Below are 21,985 nucleotides of genomic sequence, written 5' to 3' on the forward strand. Positions count from 1 at the left end.
AGTTATAAGGGTTAAAAGTTGACCAGCGATTTCTCATTTTTACAACAAAATTTGCAAAACCATTTTTTTTAGGGACCACCTCACATTTGAAGTCACTTTGAGGGGTCTATATGGCAGAAAATACCAAAAAGTGACACCATTCTAAAAACTGAACCCCTCAAACTACTCAAAACCACATTCAAGAAGATTATTAACCCTTCAGGTGTTTCACAGCAGCTAAAGCAATGTGGAAGGAAAAAATGGACATTTCAATTTTTCCAACACAAATTTTCTTTCAGCATCAATTTTTTCATTTTCACATGGGCAACAGGATAAAATGGATCCTAAAATTTGTTGGGCAATTTCCCCTGAGTACACCGACACCTCATATGTGGTCATAAACCACTGTTTGGGCGCATGGCAGGGCTCAGCAGGGAAGGAGCGTTATTTGACTTTTTGAATGGAAAATATGCTGGAATATTTAGCGCTTGCCATGTCGCGTTTGGAGAGCCCTTGTGTGCCTAAACACTGGAGCTCCCCCACAAGTGACCCCATTTTGGAAACTAGACCCCCCAAGGAACTTATCTAGATGCAAAGTGATCACTTTGAACCCCCAGGTGCTTCTCAAATTGATCCGTAAAAAAAAAAAAAAAAAAAAGTACTTTTTTTTCACAAAAATTATCTTTTAGCCTCAGTTTTTTCATTTTCACATGGGCAACAGGATAAAATGGATCCTAAAATTTGTTGGGCAATTTCTCCTGAGTACACCGATACCTCATATGTGGTCATAAACCACTGTTTGGGTGCACGGCAGGGCCCGGAAGGGAAGGAGCGCCATTTGACTTTTTGAATGGAAAATTAGCTCCAATCGTTATCGGACACCATGTCGCGTTTGGAGAGCCCCTGTATGCCTAAACATTGGAGCTCCCCCACAAGTGACACCATTTTGGAAACTAGACCCCTTAAGGAACTTATCTAGATGTGTAGTGAGCACTTCGAACCCCCAAGTGCTTCACAAAAGTTTATAACATAGAGCAGTGAAAATAAAAAATCATTTTTTTTCCTCAAAAATGATTTTTTAGCACGCTATTTTTTATTTTCACAAGGGTAACAGGAGAAATAGGACCCCAAAAGTTGTTGTCCAGATTGTCCCGAGTACGCTGGTACCCCATATGTGGGGGGGAGGGCGTATTTGGGTGCACGGCAGGGCGCAGAAGGGAATGAGCGCCATTTGACTTTTTGAAATGAAAATTAGCTCCAATCGTTAGCGGACACCATGTCGTGTTTGGAGAGCCCCTGTGTGCCTAAACTTTGGAGCTCCCCCCACAAATGACCCCATTTTGGAAACTAGACCCCCTAAGGAACTTATCTAGATGCATAGTGAGCACTTTGAACCCCCAGGTGATTCACAGAAGTTTATAATGCAGAGCAGTGAAAATAAAAAATCTTTTTTTTCCTAAAAAATTTTTTTTTAGTTGGCAATTTTTTATTTTCACAAAGGTAACAGGATAAATTGGACCCCAAAAGTTGTTGTCCAGTTTGTCCTGAGTACGCTGATACCGCATATGTGGGGGATGACCACTGTATGGGCACACGTCAGGGCTCGAAAGGGAAGTAGTGACGTTTTGGTATGCAGACTTTGATGGAATGGTCTGCGGGCATCATGTTACATTTGCAGAGCCCTTGATGTACCTAAACTGTGGAAACCCCCCACAAGTGACCCCATTTTGGAAACTAGACCCCATAAGGAACTTGCCTAGATGTGTGGTGAGCACCTTGAACCCCGAAGTGCTTCACAGAAGATTGTAACGCTGAGCCTTGAAAATAAAAAATCTTTTTTTTCCCTCAAAAAATGAATTTTTAGCTCGCAATTTTTTATTTTCACAAGGGTAACAGGAGAAATTGGACCCCAAAAGTTGTTGCCCAGTTTGTCCTGAGTACGCTGATACCCCATATGTGGGGAGGGACCACTGTTTGGGCACACGTCGGGGCTCGGAAGGGAAGTAGTGACGTTTTGAAATACCGACTTGATCAAATGGTCTGCGGGCATCAGGTTACGTTTGCAGAGCCTCTGATGTGCCTAAACAGTGGAAACCCCCCACAAGTGACCCCATTTTAGAAACTAGACCACCCAAGGAATTTATCTAGATGTGTGGTGAGCAGCACTTTGAACCCCCAAGTGCTTCACAGAAGTTTATAACGCAGAACCGTGAAAATAAAAAAAATCTTTTTTTTTCCTCAAAAAATGATTTTTTAGCCCGCAATTTTTTATTTTCACAATGGTAACAGGAGAAATTGGACCCCAAAAGTTGTTGTCCAGTTTGTCCTGAGTACGCTGGTACCCAATATGTGGGGAGGGACCATTGTTTGGGCACACGTCAGGGCTCGGAATGGAAGTAGTGACGTTTTGAAATGCAGACTTTGATGGAATAGTCTGCGGTCGTCATTACGTTTGCAGAGCCCCTGATGTGCCTAAACAGTGGAAACCCCCCACAAGTGACCCCATTTTGGAAACTAGACCTTCCAAGGAACTTATGTAGATGTATGGTGAGCACTTTCAACCCCAAGTGCTTCACAGAAGTTTATAATGCAGAGACGTGAAAAAGAAAAAAAACTTTTTTTCCACAAAAATAATTTTTTAGCCCCCAATTTTTTTATTTTCCCAAGGGTAATAGGAGAAATTAGTCCCCAAAAGTTGTTGTGCAATTTTTCCTGAGTACACTGATACCCCATATGTGGGGGTAAACCACTGTTTGGGCACACGTCGGGGCTTGGAAGGGAGGGATCACCGTTTGACTTTTTGAACGCAAAAATGGCTGGAATCAATGGTTGCACCATGTCGCGTTTGGAGACCCGCTGATGTGCCTAAACAGTGGAAACCCCACAATTCTAACTTCAACCCTAACCCCAACACATCCCTAACCACAGTCCTAACCCCAACACATCCCTGACCCCAATCCCAACCCTATCCATAACCCTAACCCCAACACTAACCATAACACTAACCACAAGCCTAACCCTAAATTCTAACCCTAACCCTAATTCTAACCCCAATTCCAACCCTAACCCCAATTCCAACCCTAACCCCAATTCCAACCCTAACCCCAATTCCAACCCTAACCCTCTTTCCAACCCTAACCCTCTTTCCAACCCTAACCCTCTTTCCAACCCTAACCCTCTTTCCAACCCTAACCCTCTTTCCAACCCTAACCCTCTTTCCAACCCTAACCCTCTTTCCAACCCTAACCCTCTTTCCAACCCTAACCCTCTTTCCAACCCTAACCCTCTTTCCAACCCTAACCCTCTTTCCAACCCTAACCCTCTTTCCAACCCTAACCCTCTTTCCAACCCTAACCCTGATGGAAAAAAAAAATAAAAATATTTTCTTTATTTTATTAGTTATGCCTACCTATGGGGGTGATAATCGGGGGGTTCATTTACTTTTTATTTCATTTTGATCACTGTGAGAGTGATCAAAATGAAATAATGGAATCTGCAGCTGGCAGATTCGGGCGGGCGCACTGCGCATGCGCCCGCCATTTTCTAAGATGGCGGTTCCCATGAATCGGACCCGCCGGACACCGGGAGTGACGGGGGGGACTTAGAAGGTGCCGGGGGCGGTGAGAGTGGGTGAGGGGGTAATCGGAAACTGGCGGGGAGCGGATGATGAAATTGATTACTATCCATTACTATTACTACATTGATGAAATATTACTATCGCTCTGATTGGCTGTTTCACTTTTAACAGCCAATCAGAGCGATCGTAGCCACGTGGGGGCGAAGCCACGCCCCCAGTGGTGAATTACAAAGCCCCCTGTATCTGCGGGTCAGGTGACCTTTCATTGACCCTGGTCACCCGACCCGCAGGGGGGCTTTGCATTCATGACACAGGGTATGCGTCATGGGTCGGATTGGCACCGACTTTCATGACGCATACGCTGTGTCACAGGTCGGGAACCGGTTAAAACATATACAAACAATACATATATGCAAAGAGGGGTGAGATCCCAATACCAATAAAGGGAAATACTGGAAACCGATGAGGCACCAATAAATTTGCACATGAAAATATGTATAATTACAAATAAGTATCCATAATAGAGTGCAAGTGCAAAAAAAATGTAAAATTTAAATAACATGTCATAATAGAATTTTTACCAAAATGTATACAAAAGTTTTACCAAAATATATAGAAAATAACATAATTGGCATAAATGAAACATGCGATCAAGATCTAAGTGAATTAATATAAAAAAAAATGTCAATACACCTATAGTACAAGTGATTATAATAAAAATTAAGGTATCATAGCAAATACTGAAAAATAAATACAAATACTAAATGGTATAGGCATTCATATTTCACTGCAGACTGGTGCCAATATAATAGGAGTAAGTATACAATTCCACACTATACATTTATGTGCTGTAAACTGGTGCCAATATAGTTGGGGTTAATAGACTCCACCTCTATATGCACCTACGTGCTGCAAACTAAATGGCCGTTCCATACTATATACAATTATCAAAAATGCATGTTTACAAAAGAAAAGATGACAATAAATACCTAATATCTGTTAAGGGCCTGTCACACTAAGAGATATCGCTAGCAATATCGCTATAACTAGTGACGTTATAGCGATATTGCTAGCGATATCTCTGTGTCTGATACTGAGAGTGTCTGAGAGTCCGATGAACCAGTGTCTGTTTTTCCTCTGAACTACTGATCCTGGATTCAGGACACCTCCTGCTGGATTTTTGTCTCTCGAAAGCCCCCTGGGAAAGGGATTTAAAGGTGCTTTCAACCTCCGTCCTGATTACAGATCTTAACTCGAAGGCAAAGTTTGGGGTTTCCTCACATAGCACCTGCTCTATGTACGATTGGCAGTCTTTTCTCCCGGGTAACAGGTAAATCTTCATTACAGTTTGAGCAACTCCTGTGCTTTGTTTTAGCTAAGCAATTTCCTCCCTAATAAAAGAAAAGGGGGACCCCAATTACAAAGTGAACTTTCATAAGGCTCACATACCAATCAAACTTGGGTACAGGTTTAGAAGGAAGTATCAAATCTACTGATGGGTTTCCCCTGGAGGCCGGAGATTTGTCCACCACACAGGAGCTCCTGCTCTGCTGGGTAGATCTGCTGCTGGAACGTCCACTCTGCTGGGATGAAGCTCTGAGCTGCCGCACCTCTTTCCTTTGTCTCCTTAGCTGTTGCTGTGGTGGTGGTTCTCCCTCCGGGACTTCCATATCTACAGGGGACCACTTAAGCTGCTGGCAACGTTACTTACCTCGCTCCACTGCCTTTTAAAGGCAAGTATCCTTGGTGCGTTCCCTGTATCCCTTCTGGCTTCATCGCCGAAAGTCACTTCCGGTAATGTGACCACGCTGGTTGCCTCATGAGGGAGTGACTCGTGTGCAGAGCTGAACACCTGGAAGCCGGCACAGAAGCATGGTGCAGCGGCTGCAATCCCCCCTGCACACCCTGAAGGGCCCACCGTCCCCAGCGGTGGCAGCTTCAGGACACCACACCAGCTGAGGCAGAGGCACCCTTCACCGCCTGTACCGTTATGGCAGAGTTCCATCTTCTCTTCATTCTTTAGGTACGCCACAACTGAAGACTCCCCCGTCAAGGACAGGAAACCAACTGATGTTTGGGAGAGGTATTATTTGTAGGTTTCTTGTCCTTGAAGGGCAGATTCCCTGTATCCGTGGTGCTGTCATGGGGGAGGGAGAAATCAGTGAAGCAGCGGTCAGGAAGGGGGTGACATTGAGGGTTTGGAGTGGTGCTCTAGCTCTGCAACTTATGAATACAATGATGCTGCAAGTAAAAAGTACACATTTCTCCAAACTACAGAACAGACAACAGTGCTGCAGATTTCAAGAGAATAGTTAGCATTTCGATATTCAGGGATAATGAACGGTTGTACTTTCGACATGCTACAACCATTATCTCCATCATTACGAGCATGCAGGATTACAGGAAGTAACGGATGTAAATACTTTTATGCCCCCAAAAAACAAAAGTATTTTAAGAGTGATAGCTTTATTAGCTAACCAGAAAAATTACATTTGCAAGCTTTCAGAGCACTTAAGCATCTTTGTCAGGCGAGTTTATAAACAAATTACTGGGCGAATAGAACATTTAACCCCTTAGTGACCAGGCTAATTTTTTTTTTTTTTTTAAATCTGACCAGTGTCACTATAGTATTAACTCTGAAATGCTTTAACATATCCCATTGATTTTGACAGCTTTTCATGACACACTACACTTGATAATGGTGAATTTAAGTTGATATGTTTTGCTTTAATTTATAAAAATATCAGAAATTTGACAAAAAATAAGAAAAATGTGTAATTTTCAAAGTTTTGACCCCTTTCCGACATCGGGCATACATTTACGTCGATGTCGGACTCCCTCCCTTTGATGTGGGCTCCGGCGGGAACTTCCCGGGACATGTCAGCTGTTTTTAACAGCCGACATGTGCCCGCAATAGCCGCGGGTGTAATCGCGATCCACAAGCAGATATTAAGTAGCTAAATGCTGCTGTCAAACGCTAACAGCGGCATTTAAATGACGCTCCCGGCAATCATGCCGGAAATACGCACACTGGTGACCTGCGCCACGTGATCGCGGGTCACTCAGCACTCATAGCAAGTCAGTAATTCAGCTACTTAGCGACGAACTGATCATCGCCTGTATATAGCAGAGCCGATCGGGTTATGGCGGCTTCTAGTCTCCCATGGAGACTATTGAAGCATGCATGCCGAAAGTAAATAAGTTTTTAAAAATATAAAAATTCAAATCACCCCCCTTTCTCCCCATTCAAAATAAAACAAAATCAAACATCCACATAATTTGGCATCACTGCGATCAGAAGTCACCCGATCAATAAAAAGGATTAACCTGATCACTAAACAGCATAGCTAGAAAAAAAAATAAAAACTCCAGCATTACTTTTTTTTTGTCACTGAGACATTGCATTAAAATGCTATAACGGGCGATCAAAACAAAGATCTGCACCAAAATGGTCTAAAAAAAACTTTAGGTCAGCACGCAAAAAATAAGCCCTCAGCCAACCACAGATCATGAAAAACGGAGACGCTACGGGTATCGGAAAATGGCACAATTTTTTTTTTTAACAAAGTTTGGAATTTTTTTTCACCACTTAAAAAGAACCTAGACATGTTTGGTGTCTATGAACTCGTAATGACCTGGAGAATCATAAATGCAGGTCAGTTTTAGCATTTAGTGAACCCAGCAAAAAATTGAAAACAAAAAACAAGTGTGGGATTGCACTTTTTTTTGCAATTTCACCGCACTTGGTAAAATCAATGGTGTCGTTCAAAAGTTTAACTCATCCCGCAAAAAAAAAAAAACCAAACAAGCCCACACATGGCCATATTGATGGATAAATAAAAAAGTTTAATGCTCTGGGAAGAAGGGGAGCAAAAAACGAAAGAAGCTCGGGGGGGGGGGGGGTTGATGATTATCCCTTTAATCCAGATAGTCATACCACAGAAAAAAATTAAACATTTCCATCATGTCTGCTTTATATCAGTACCATCTGTAAAATTTTGTTTTATTTTGTTAACATTTTAAAAGATTTAAAAGTGTAGCAGTCATTTTACATTTTTTTCAAGGAAATTTGTAAAACTTATTTTTATAGGAACCTGTTCAGTTTTGAAGTTACTTTTGTGGGTCTATATATTGGAAACCCACAAATGTGATACCATTTTAAAAACAGAACCCATCAACGAATTCAAAATTGCTTTAAGGTAGTTTTCAGGAATTAATGAAAAGTGACATGACAAGCATGAAAAACTATTTTTACCACCTAAATTTTTATACCTTTGGTTACTACAGTTGGCAAACTCTGAGTCTGTTTATTTGGCCATGAACTGCAACAGCAAACATTAGGACCACACAATCAAGATCTCAAAAGTGCCAATGGGGTTAAAGAGGAAGCAGTCACACTGTCTTAACTATTTAGATGCTGTAGTCACTTTTGACAGCAGCATTTAAGGGGTTATACAGCAATGGTCAGTACCAACACTGATGCAGAAAATTGTCAGCTATAGTGCACAGCTGCTGGAGTGTCGTTAGTATGGGAATGCTATTCTCTCTTATCTCAGGTCAGTAAGACGACATATTGGTGGTCACTACAGGACATTTGTGCATGGGCTAATCCCTTTGAAAGATAAAAAAAAAAAAAATTGTGAGAGGTGGTGGGAGTGATGGCTTAAGAGATAGGTGAATTGGAGTCAGTCTAGTGGAGGTGTGAATTGTGTCCATGTAGAGTTGGGGTAGGGCTCCTCAGGCCCACGATGACCTTTTATCCGGCACCTGGGCAGATTTTCTGGGACAGCAGTGCTTGGGCCATAAGCTGTATTTTGACAGCCGCCGGCCCATTACTTTCTTCTTGCTCTGTGAGTACGAGGACGCAGCATTTACCACTGAACGCTGAGGTGCGTGCAAAGGGAGATTACGTCCCGATACCATTGCCAGAATGTATTTTGTGGGTGGAGTTAGCGCACATTTTGTTTGGCCTCTGAAGGATGGTATAAATATCCAAATGGCCCTTGGCAGAAAAAAAGATTCCCCAACTCTGATGTAGAGTCAAATACAATTGAATTGTATTGTTAAAGGGGTTGTGCAGTAAAAAAAAAACAACTAGTGACTGCAGACTTGTGAATCCTAATATTGCGTGCAATGTGCATACTCCCAGCCACTTCAGACAAGATGGGTGTAAACTCAGCCAATGTAAGTGTATTGCGTGAGGTCGGAAACATGATTGTGGCCGAGAGCACGACAGTGCATACTTGCAGTCACATGATCACCACTCCTGGCACCTACGAATCCTCACAGCGCACAGCTTAAATTCCCAAATGTTTCTCTCTGTCATTCTAAAAATGACCTTTCAGTATTAATTATTAATTCAATCTGTCATTGTGTATACAGTGGGTATGGAAAGTATTCAGACCCCTTTAATTTTCTCACTCTGCTTCATTGCAGCCATTTGGTGAATTCAAAAAAGTTCATTTTTTCTCATTAATGTACACTACACCCCATCTTGCCTAAAAAATAAAAAAAAAAAAAAAAAAAAGAATTTTTTGCAAATTTATTAAAAAAGAAACTGAAATACCACATGGTCATAAGTATTCAGACCCTTTGCTCAGACACTCCTATTTAAGTCACATGCTGTCCATTTCCTTGTGATTCTCTTTGAGATGGTTCATTCAAAAAAAGTGATTTTTTTTTTTTTAATTTACCAAATGGCTGCAAAGAAAGTGAAAAACTTAAAGGGGTCTGAATACTTTCCATACCCACTATAGGTCTAGAAAAACGTTTTCCCACAGGCGTGTCCAGTTCATTTGTAGTTTGTGTTTACTTTCTTCAATATAGATAACTCCAGAGCACCTTGTGCACTGTATCATGTACACCACATTGTAGGATGTGCATGAGAATACAGCCATGATCTATAGCCCTGATTTGTATTGGGTGTGTGGACTGTATTTGATAATATGTGGGTACAATACTGCCAGGATTAAAGGACACACTACATGTACACACTTCACACCCCCACTAGACTGACTCCAGATCACCAACCTTCCACCACCTCTCCATTTGCAATAAACTTAATTTTATAACCTTGGTTTAATTTAAGGAGACATCATCCCATCCACAAATGTCCTGCTGTTACATATCAAATGTTGTGCTCATGTCTCAGTAATTCATCTATCAACTTGCCCGATGAAGGAACTTCAATTGTCTGAATGCTGCATATCCATCACTCCTTGAACAACTTGTTTTTAGGACATGAAAGTATTTGCATTGATTTTTTCTGGCCAACACAGTACCACAATGTAATTTGTTCTTGTACATCAGGAAGGAACTGACAAAACTGAAAGGACATACAGTACAAAGTAAAAGATGGGCAGCATGGTGGCTCAGTGGTTAGCCCTGCAGCGCTGGAGTCCTGGGTTTGAATCCCACCAAGGACAACATCTGCAAGGAGTTTGTATGTTCTCCCCGTGTTTGCGTGGGTTTCCTCTGGGAACTCCGGTTTCCTCCCACACTCCAAAGACGGGGATGGGGAATTTAGATTATGAGCCCCATCGGGGACAGCGATGATAATGTGTGCAAACTGTAAAGCGCTGCGCTATATAAAAAAAGATTATTATTATTATTATTAAAAGATAAAACAATCAGTTCACAAAGCACCATCTGAGGTCGATTCAATAATGTCCCTCCAGTAAAGCTGTAGCGGTTGATATTACTTCAGCAAACAAAACACTGAAATCAGAATGTACATTGTCACTATCCGCACAGAAGGTGCTGGCATTCTTTTTAAGATCTGCAAATAAATGTTTATGAAACCTACTGGATCAATGGTCCACAGAACAGCGTCTCAGAGAATAACTCCAATAATATATAGTGCATGGAGGCATGTACTGCCCAAACAGAAAAACCCCAATATTCACCATATTCAGATTTTTAACTAAAAAGGAAACCATTTCAATTGTCACTTTTATTTGTGCACCATAGGCCATTATTAGTATTCATTCCAGTAATGTCAATTTACAGTTTCAAGACATTAAAGTGATGAAAATACAACTAAAGAACACTTACCTCAAATATTCCCAGGAGTCTACCTAACTTCCCCTTTACACCAGCCTGTATAAAGAAAAAAAAAAAAAAAAAAAAAGTATGAACGGTTTGTTTGTGCATGAGTAAAATGAAGCCAATATAGAATATAAAAGCTGCTAAATGGGGTGTACAGTGCTGTTGACATCTTCATTGAGAGGCAAGAGGTAGTGATGATGATGCATCTGCACATAACTGGGTGCTATTCACTAAAGGGGTTATCCACTACTAGAACAACCCCTTCTTGAACTAAACGTTAAAATAATAAAGCCTATAATCACCTCCCGTGCTGGCGCCATGCCAGCACTCGCGGTCCAGGAGCTCTCTTGTAGTGTTGTAACTAGTGATGAGCGAGTATTTTGGCGTGCTCGGAGATTTAGTTTCTGTCTATGTAGCTGCGTGATTTGCGGCTGCTGGACAGGCTGAATACATGTGGGGGTTGCCTGTTAGGAAATTCCCACATGTATTCAGGCTGTCCAGCAGCCGTAAATCATGCAGCTGAGGCAATGAAAACAATCTCCGAGCACGCCAAAATACTCGGAGGACACCCGAGCACGCTCGGGAAAACCACAGCAACGGGTATACACGCTCGTCACTAGTAAGTGGTGCCTGGCACCCATTCAGCACTGAAGTCACTGTCTCCGCCTTCATACAAATTGAATCATCAAGAGGAGGTCCGGGCTGCAGCTGATCCCTGGCTTCATGTTTAATCCGTAAGCAGCGGAGACAGTGACGCCAGCGCCGATTGGGCGCCGGGCACCATGTGTCATAAATATATGTCTGCATTACATAAAATAGGGGGCAGATCAGTGACTCGTCATAAGCCCATAAAGATGAATATGTAGGCAGAGAACCACATTAAGCCCAGACCACAGGCTGCCCCAGAGCATAAGAATTTCAATAACTGAAAACTACAAATACAGATTATACCACCACCACAAAAGACAGATTTCACCAACCCAGGAATAATTTTAATCAGTATAACGGCGCCAACCTGTCTGTAGTTTGTTTAGCAAAATTCTGCAGACAGGTTCACTTTTAGGCTATGTGCCCATGTAGCGTTTTAAAACGCACAGTGAAAACCGGACTCCTTCCCAGAAATCGCGAGGTTTTTTCCACGTGATTTCACCGCGATTCTGTTCGTGATTTTGCTGCGATTTTCTCAAGCACTTTCCAAGCGATTTGAAGCATCGCTTGGAAAGTGATTGACAGGTTGGTCACACTCGTCAAACATAGTGTTTGACAAGTGTGAGCAGCATTTTACTATTGAGGGCGCCTATGCGGCATTAATAGTAAAAGATAAAATGTTAAAAATGATAAAAAAAATAAAAAAATCAGGGTATATTTACCTTCCGAAGTCACGCGCTGCCATCCCGGGCCTCAGCGTTCCCAGTAATGCCTTGCGAGACCTGTGATGACGTTGGTCTCGCGTTACTATAGCGATCTCATGAGACCGCTAGAGTCACGCGAGACTACGTCATCACAGGACCTTGCCGCAAGGCATTACTGGGAACGCTGAGGCCGGGAATGCAGCGCGGGACGTCGGAAGGTAAATATACCCTGATTTTTTATTCTTTTTTTTTTTCACAGGGGTATGGTACCCAGGGCCTGGAAGACAGTCTCCTCTCCTCCACACCGTGGGTACCAACCGCACATGAAACGCTTATCTTCCCGCATGGTGGGCATAGCCACATGCGGTAAGTAAGCGATTCTCATGCATTCCTATGGGTGCGGAATCGCGGCAATTCTCTGCGATTCCGCACAAAAGAATGATCATGCTGTGATTTTTTCCGCGATGCGTTTCCGCCGCGGAAAAAAGCGCAGCATTAGCACAGCATGTGCGGAATGCCATAGGAATGCATGGGCTGCGTCATGTACAAGATTTTTAAACGTTTTTGCGCCGAAAATCGCGGCAAAACGTTTAAAAATGGCACACAGCCTAAAGCAGTATGTGCACATATGCAGCGCTGCTCACCTCCTGAGGCAGACATGTACGGGGCTAGACATCAATTTTAAAATTGACTTTGGTCATTAAGGGTTCCCAACTTGTTTGTTTCATCCACTCTAAATGTCCCCATACACTTTGTATTGAAGTCGACTAAACAGATATTGGTGAGGCTGCTCAACTATCCTATGCATATGCCCCCCAACCAGCTATTCTCCATCCAACAAGTGATGCCAGTGGAAAGATTGTGCTTGTTGAAACTCCACATCTATTATATTCACAGAGATAAGCTTGCACCAGTGGGGTCTGGCAGTGACTTATTCTCCTCTTCCCAATGGTGAAGTTTATGAGTGCGATTGTGAGAAATAGCTGTCACACAAGAATTGGGAAGCAATGAGATTTTTTTTTAAATCAGGTTTTTGTGTTAAAAGTATTTAGTGTTTTTTGCCAATTTCTTTTCCTGCAAATCTAAATTAAAAAAAACCCACAGATGTTACAATTTTCACACTGGCCATAAACTGTGTTCCAAATTATGCAAAAAGAGTTTAGGAGTGATAAGGTTAGAATTTGTCATTTAAACTCATTGATGGCGATGTGTGTCATGGCTCTTTATATCACTGAAAGCAATTGCAGATACCTGTGCAAATTAGTTTGGCAGGTGTGTCAAAATAAAGGCAAGACTACTTAAGAAGGCTGTTCCACATTATTAAGCAGCCTACATTTTTTGCCAAAATGAGAAAGAAAAAGGATGTGTCGGCTGCTGAGAAGCAACAAATTGTGGAGTATTTAGGTCAAGGCATGACTACAATCAACATTGCCAAGACACTTCATCGTGATCATCGCACAATCAAGAAGTATGTAGCTGATTCCCAGCACACACGTGTGCGTGCTGATAAGGAAAAATTGAGGACTCTTTCCAACAGGCAATTGCGTCAGGTTAAGAGAGCAGCTGCAAAAATGCCTTGTCATAGCAGCAGACAAGTTTTTGAAGCTGCTGGTGCCCCCAACGTCCCCCGAACAACAAGATGCAGGGTCCTTCAGAGGTCTGCAGCTGTGCGTAAGCCATCCTGTCGACCACCTCTATCCACTGCACACAAGCAGAAACGGCTCCAGTGGGCCAAACGATACATGAAGACTGACTTCCAAACTGTTTTGTTCACCGATGAGTGCCGTGCAACGCTCAATGGTCCAGATGGATGGAGTGGAGGATGGCTGGTTGATGGATACCCCATGAAAACACGGCTAAGGCGCCAAAAAGGAGGAAGTGGAGTAATGTTTTGGGCTGGAATCATGGGGAGAGAGATTGTCGGCACCTTTAGGATCCCTGAAGGGGTAAAGATGAACTCCATAATCTATGTGGAGTTTCTAAAACAGCACTTCCTGCCATGGTTCAAGAGGAAGAACCGTGCTTTCCGCAGCAAGGTCATTTTCATGCATGATAATGCACCGTCTCATGCTGCAAATAACACATCTGCATCTCTGGCTGCTATGGGAGGACAAACTTATGGTGTGGCCACCATCTTCCCCTGACCTCAACCCCATTGAGAACCTCTGGAGCATCATCAAAAGGAGTGTCTATGATGGCGGGAGGCAGTTCACATCTAAGCAACAGCTCTGGGAGGGTATTCTGTCCACATGCAAAACAACTGAAGCACAAACCATCCAAAAACTGACAAATTCAATGGACGAGAGTGTTCAGAAGCTTCTTTCCAACAAGGGGTCCTATGTGCAAATGTAACATCACCTAGAATAAAGTTTTGACTTGAAAACTGTTTGATTTCATTTTGTAATAAGCTGATAATGCTTATAATTTCACAATTGACCATTTTTTTGTTCAAAATAAAAAGGTTGAAAATTCTGCTGTGCATAATAATTTGGAACATGCATTTTGAGTGTTTATTTTTAAAAATATACTGTCTTCATAGGCAGTTTGTTCAAAAACATTGCAATTATACTAGAATATTACATGACTGGAAAATAACAATGACTGCAATTCATATGGGTAATTTAGAGAAAATATGAGGAAATATTTTTTGCATAATAATTTGGAACACAGTGCAAGTACAATGGAAATAAAATATCAACACAACCCAGTTAAATGCCAAGTTTTTGTCATAGAAAAAAATCATCTCAACAAGAATCATTTCAGAACTCTTCCCATCTTTAATGTCTCTCAATCTGTACAAATCAACTGTGAAACAAACTGGAATAAAATGTCAAAAGCCATCTTCTGTAAACCACTTACAACAGAGCAAAGGGATCTCATCGTTGAAAGTTATCAGAAGGGTACAAAAAAATTGCCAAGGTATTGGATATACCATGGAATACTGAAGACTCATCAAGGTGTGGTTTCACACAACAATGACATTACTTAGAAATTAAAGTCCCTCAAAAATTGATGAAAAGACAAGGATACAATTGTCTGGGAAGCTGCCAAAACTGCTTCAGCAACATTAACCCCTTCACGACCCATGACGCCTACATAGGTGTCATGAAAAGTCATGCCCAAACGACCCATGACGCCCCCGTAGGCTATAAATAGCGTTCTTGCGGGTCGGGTGACCGGGGTCACTGACAAGTCACCCGACCCTCAGATACAGGACAACATGCAGTTAAGCTCAGGGGGGGTGGCTTTGCACCCACATGGTTAGGATTGCTCTGATTGGCTGTTTCACTTTTAACAGCCAATCAGAGCGATAGTAAGATTTCATCAACGAAAATTGATGAAATATTAAAAACCAGCCATGGCCGATGCTGCACTAGCATCAGACATGACTGGAGACACTAACATTATACCCCCCCACACGGCTGGCGGGGGCGATCGGCCCCCTCCACGGACTGACGGCAGAGATGGGCCGCTGCCGTCACAATCTACTCCCCCTCACCTTTCCTCCTGTCCTCCCCTTTACTCCTGTCCCCCCCGCTGTCCGATCCCCCCCTCAGCCTCCCCGGTACCTATGTCCCGCTCTGCCTCCCGGTGTCCCGCCGTCCCACCTGCATGGGCGCCGCCATCTTGTAAAATGGCGGGTGCATGCGCAGTGCGCCCGCCGGCATTTCCCGGCTGCAGATTCATTTTTTTTTTTTAATTTTGATCACTGTGATAAACTCTCACAGTGATCAAAATAAAAAAAAAAGTAAACCACCACCCCCCCTTATCACCCCCATAGGCAGGCACATGTAATAAAATAAAGAAAATATTTTTATTTTTCAATTAGGGCTAGGGTTAGGGTTGGAATTGGGGTTGGAATTAGGGTTGGAATCAGGGCTGGGAATAGGTTTAGGGGTGGGTTGGAATTAGGGAAAGGCTTGTGGTTAGGGTTAGGGATGTATTGGGGTTAGGGTTGGGATTAGGGTTAAGGGTGTCTTGGGGTTACGATTGGATCTAGAATTGAGGGGTTTCCACTATTTAGGCACATCAGGGGGTCTCCAAACGCGACATGGAGCCACCATTTATTCCAGCCAATTTTGCGTTCAAAAAGTCAAACAGTGCTCCCTCCATTCCGAGCCCCGACGTATGCCCAAAGAGTGGTTTACCCCCACCTATGGGGTATCAGCGTACTCAGGAAAAATTGCACAACAACTTTGGGGGTCCAATTTCTCCTGGTACCCTTGGTAAAAGAAAAAATTGGGGGCAAAAAAAATTATTTTTGTGGAAAAAAATGATTTTTTATTTTCACGCCTGGGCGTTATAAAATTCTGTGAAGCACTTGGGGGTTCAAAGTGCTCACCACACATCTAGATAAGTTCCTTGGGCGGTCTAGTTTCCAAAATGGGGTTACTTGTGGGGGGTTTCCACTGTTTAGGCACATCAGGGGCTCTGCAAACGTAACATGACACCCACAGACCATTCCATCAAGTCGGCATTTCAAAACATCACCACTTCCCTCCCGAGCCCCGAAGTGTGCCCAAACAGTGGTTTACCCCCACATATGGGGTACCATCGTACTCGAAACAAACTTGACAACAACTTTTGGGGTCGAATTTATCCTGTTACCCTTGTTAAAATAAATTATTGCGGGCCAAATAATCATTTTTTTGAGGAAAAAATTTTTTTTTTTATTTTCACGTCTCTGTGTTATAAACTGCTGTGAAGAACTTGGGGGTTCAAATTGCTCACCACACATCTAGATTAGTTCAATGGGTGGTCTAGTTTCCAAAATGGGGTCACTTGTGGGAGGTTTCCTCTGTTTAGGCACATCAGGGGCTTTGCAAACGTAACATGACGGCTGCAGACCATTCCATCAAGTCGGCATTTCAAAACGTCACTACTTCCCTTCCAAGCCTCGACGTGTGCCCAAACAGTGGTTCCCCCTCACATATGGGGTTCCAGCGTACTCAGGACAAACTGGACAACAACTTTTGGGGTCCAATTTCTCCTGTTACCATTGTGAAAATAAAAATTAGTGGGCTAAAAAATCATTTTTTGAGGACAAAAATTTTTTTTTTATTTTCACGACTCTGCGTTGTAAACTTCTGTGAAGCACCTGGAGGTTCAAAGTGCTCACTATGCATCTAGATAAGTTCCTTAGGGGGTCTAGTTTCCAAAATGGGGTCATTTGTGGGGGAGCTCCAAAGCTTAGGCACACGGGCTCTCCAAACACGACATGGTGTCCGCTAACGATTAGAGCTAATTTTCCATTCAAAAAGACAAATGGCGCTCCTTCCCTTCTGAGCCCTGCCGTGCGCCCAAACAGTGGTCCCCCCCCACATATGGGGTACCAGCGTATTCCAGACAAACTGGACAACAACTTTTGTGGTCCAATTTATCCCGTTTCCCTTGAGAAAATAAAAATTAGCTTGCTAAAATATAATTTTTGAGAAAAAAATATATTTATTTTCTCTGCTTTGTGTTATAATCTTCTGTGAAACACTTGGGGGTTCAAAGTGCTCACCACACATCTAGATAAGTTCCTTCGGGGGTCTAGTTTCCAAAATGGGGTCACTTGTGGAGGAGCTCCAATGTTTAGGCACACAGGGACTCTCCAAATGCGACATGGCAACCGCTAAATATTCCAGCATATTTTCCATTCAAAAAGTCAAATGGTGCTCCTTCCATTCTGAGCCCTGCCGTGCGCCCAAACAGTGGATTATGACCACATATGAGGTATCGATGTACTCAGGAGAAATTGCCCAACAAATTTTAGGTTCCATTTTACCCTGTGGCCCATGTGAAAATGAAAAAAAAACTGAGGCTAAAAGAAAATGTGTGTGAAAAAAATACTTTTTTTTACGGATCAATGTGTGAAGCACCTGGGGGTTCAAAGTGTTCACTATGCATCTAGATAAGTTCCTTGGAGGCTCTAGTTTCCAAAATGGGGTCACTTGTGGGGGAGTTCCAATGTTTAGGCACACAGGGACTCTCCAAACGTGACATGGCAACCGCTAAATATTCCAGCATATTTTCCATTCAAAAAGTCAAATGGTGCTCCTTCCATTCTGAGCTCTGCCGTGCGGCCAAACAGTGGTTTATGACCACATAAGGGGTATCGGTGTACTCAGGAGAAATTGCCCAACAAATTTTAGGATCCATTTTATCCTTTTACCCATGTGAAAATGAAAAAATTGATGCTAAAAGAAAATTTTTGTTGGAAAAATTAAAATGTCCATTTTTTCATTCCATGTTGCTTTAGTCCCTGTGAAGCACCTGAAGGGTTAATAATCTTCTTGAATGTAGTTTTGAGTAGCTTGAGGGGTGCAGTTTTTAGAATGGTGTCACTTTTGGGTATTTTCTGCCATATAGACCCCCTCAAAGTGACTTCAAATGTGAGGTGGTCCCTAAAAAAAATGGTTTTGCAAATTTTGTTGCAAAAATGAGAAATCGCTGGTCAACTTTTAACCCTTATAAAGTGCCAACAAAAAAAAAATTTGTTTACAAAATTGTGCTGATGTAAAGTAGACATGTGGGAAATGTTATTTATTACCGTATTTTTTGGACTATAAGACGCACCGGACCATAAGACGCACCCCAATTTTCAGAAGGAAAATAGGGGAAAAAAAAAAATAATGTGTCAAATGGGGGTCCGTCTTACAGTCCGAATTCAGCTTAACTGGGAAGGGATCCGGCACAGGTGGAGGAGTGGTCACAGGGGTCATTCAGTGGTCTAGGTTTGTGCTGGGGCAGGTTGGTTGTGCTGGGGCAGGTTGGTTGTGCTGGGGCAGGTTGGTTGTGCTGGAGCAGCTGGGCTGGGGCAGCTGGGCTGGGGCAGCTGGGCTCTGTGGGGTGAGGGTGGCGGCTCTCTGTTTTCCGGTGCAGGGATGGCGGCTCCGCTGGCATTTCCTCCAAGCCCGGAGGCCCCCGCACATTCCATGCTGGCCGCCATGTTGCGGTGGCCTCCGGGAACATGGACGCCGGGAAGATGGCCGCCGGTCTGGGGACGGCGCATGCGCAGGTTCAGATCTCGTCCTGAGATCTCGGGGGACGAGATTCAAATCTCGGCGACGAGATATCGTCCCCCGAGATCTCGGGACAAGATCTGAACCTGCGCATGCGCCGTCCCTGGACCGGCGGCCATCTTCCCGGCGTCCATGTTCCCGGAGGCCACCGCAACATGGCGGCGGCCAGCAAGGAATGTGCGGGGGCCTCCGGGCTTGGAGGAAATGCCGGCGGAGCTGTCGCCCCTGCACCGGAGCACAGACAGCCGCTACCCCTGCACCGGAGCACAGCCCGCTGCCACCACCGCACTACAGAGCCCCGCGGCACCCGCACCAGCCTCCGGAGGTTAGTATATTTCGACCATAAGACGCACCCCCCACTTTCCCCAAAAATTTTTTGGGAAAAAAGTGTGTCTTATGGTCCAAAAAATACGGTAACTATTTTGTTTCACCTAAGTCTCTGGTTTAACAGAATAAAATGTCAGAATTTGAAAATTGCGAAATTTTCAAAATTTTCGCCAAATTTCCATTTTTCTCACAAATAAACGCAAGAATTATTGACCTAAATTTACCACTATCATGAAGCCCAATATGTCACGAAAAAACAATCTCAGAATCACTAGGATGCGTTGAAGCGTTCCTGAGTTATTACCTCATAAAGGGACACTGGTCAGAAATGCAAAAAATGGCCAGGTCTTTAAGATCAAAATAGGCTGGGTCATGAAGGGGTTAATGGAGCTGCAGGAATTTCTGACAGTACTGGTTGAGTACTGCATGTGACAACAATCTCCCGTATTCTTCATATGTCTGGCCTGTGTGGTAGGGTGGAAAGACTGAAAACTGTTCATACAAAGATAAACATTCAAACCTGGCTATGTTTTGCCAAATCCTACATCAAGTCTGCCAAAAGTATATGTTATGGTCTGATGAGTTTGATCCTTTTGGCCATAATTCCAAAATGTAAATTTAAACAAAACCAACAATGCACATCACCAAAAGAACACCATACTCACAGTGAAGCATAGTGGAGGCAGCATATGCTTTGGGGCCGTTTTTGGCAGTTGGAGCTTTAGTCAAGGTGGAGGTAATTACCAACAGTTGAAATCAATGTTGCAACAAAACCTTCAAGCTTCTGCTAAAAAGCGGAAAGTGAATTTCACTTTCAAGGGAATCTGTCACCACATTTGACCTATCTAAACTAATATGGGCATAAATGCTATAGAATTCTGAAAAAAGTGCTACCAGTGTGTTTCACATCTTTGTTGCTAAGAAATCTTATATCACTTTATTTAATTGACCTCTTCCAGGCTTTGGGGAGGATGGCGTCTGGAAGATAACATTGCTTCCAGAAATTATTTTGCATAAAGGGGATGTTACCAGTGAGACAAGTCACTAACAGGGAAAAATAAATTTTTCTTTTTGCAAACACATTTTTTGCTTCTCTCTCAGCTCTACTGTACTGTATTGCAAAAAATAATGCAACCCTGTCTGCCTGTGAGCTAGAAGCTGAGAGGAACCTGCAGATGTGTCAGTTATAATAGCACACAGCTCTGCAGTGAGATCAGGAGAGCAGAGCATAGCCATCAAACATCACAGTGGTAACCATCACACTGGTAACTCTCTTATTTTTAAAATAAGCTCTGGAGGCAGTTATCTTCCAGGCACCATACTCTCCAAAGCCTGCAAGAGGTAATTTATATTAAATGATAAGAGGAATTCTCAGCAACACCACAAGTGATATGAGCCAAACATGTAGGACTTTTATCAGCATTCTATAACCTGTGTGCCCATATTAATAGTGTAGATGGGAATCTGTCACCACATTTCACCTAACCCTAAATATATTCACAAATCAACAAGACTGGCTTTGCCAGAAGATGATCAAAGTTTTGGAATTACCCTGCAGAAACAAAACCTGAATCCCATTGAAAATCTGTGGAGTAGCCTAATGAATAGAGATGAGCGAACCTTTCAAGGTTCAGTTCGGTGAACGTCTCAATGTTCGCCGAACATGTACGTTGAACAGTTCGTTGAACATACCCGAACCCCACTGAATTAAATAGGAAGCAAAACTAAAACGCATAGACAACACTTTAATGGGGACCAAATAGCTTCCTAAGTGGCATCAATTGACCCAGAGTACAAATAGTGTAATTGCACAGCATGGATGCATGAGACAGTGCTTGGACCAGAATTTCAAGCTGAAACATTGATCAGTAACAGGTGGATGAGTGATAGGTGTAGGCCTGGCACTCAGAAGCCTGCCAAATTCAGGCAACACAAATGGGAGACTCAACTTGGAGTCCAAACATTTCTAAAAAATTAGGGACAGATAACAGGAAAAGTGGCATCAATTGACCTCCAGTAGAAATTTGACAGCGGCACAGCAACAGTCAGCCATGGGCCATGCATGAGTTATCAGGGTCTGGGCCAGGAATAAGATCTTTTTGAATTTAAGCTTCAATTAAGATGAGGTGGGTGAGGAACCAATGTAAGCCTGCTTTGTTGGGAACTCTGATGCCACAGGCAACATCTCAAACTGCTTTTCTGCTCAGATACACTCAAGTGGCACAAATATCAGCTTAGTAGACCACTAATATAAAAAATTAAGGATCATAAAAAAAAGGAAGTAGACTGAAAACCAGTGTAGGTCTGCCGGTTTGGGAGCTCTCCTGCTACAGGCAACACACATGAAGGAGCCATAACTTGTAACTAACTAAATTGTTTGCAACATCAGCAGGCACAGACTGCAATAAAGGCAGATGAATGCATCCCACTAAAAACTACACCACTGCCCAGTCTGCAACTGGGGTGCAAAAATCAATAGAAATCCATGACTGGTTCATCTTGATGAAAGTTAGGTGGTCTACACTTTCAGGGGAGAGCTGGATGCACTTATCCATTAGGACACCACGAGTAGTGCTGAAGACAAGTTCTGAGAAAACGCAGGCTACTGAGCATAACAAAACCTTGAAGGCGTGACTGGCTAGCTCAGGCCACACCACCATTTTTGAAGACCAAAATGCAAAAGGGTCCAAATCCCC

At 43.0% G+C, this 21,985-nt stretch overlaps 1 protein-coding gene across 4 annotated transcripts in view; it reads right to left on the bottom strand.

Moving 5' to 3' along the window:
- Positions 1-21,985, bottom strand: part of NUDT4 (nudix hydrolase 4) — a 102,236-nt gene that overhangs the window by 13,858 nt on the left and 66,393 nt on the right. For all 4 annotated transcript variants that reach the window (XM_073554264.1, XM_073554266.1, XM_073554263.1 and 1 more), the window contains exon 3: positions 10,610-10,654. In XM_073554264.1, the coding sequence (XP_073410365.1) occupies positions 10,610-10,654 (45 nt within the window). The remainder of the gene's footprint in view (positions 1-10,609; positions 10,655-21,985) is intronic.

This window comes from Dendrobates tinctorius, unplaced genomic scaffold (genome assembly GCF_039654945.1).
Source record: "Dendrobates tinctorius isolate UK_male_01 unplaced genomic scaffold, ASM3965494v1 ptg000209l, whole genome shotgun sequence".
NCBI lineage: Eukaryota > Metazoa > Chordata > Amphibia > Anura > Dendrobatidae > Dendrobates > Dendrobates tinctorius.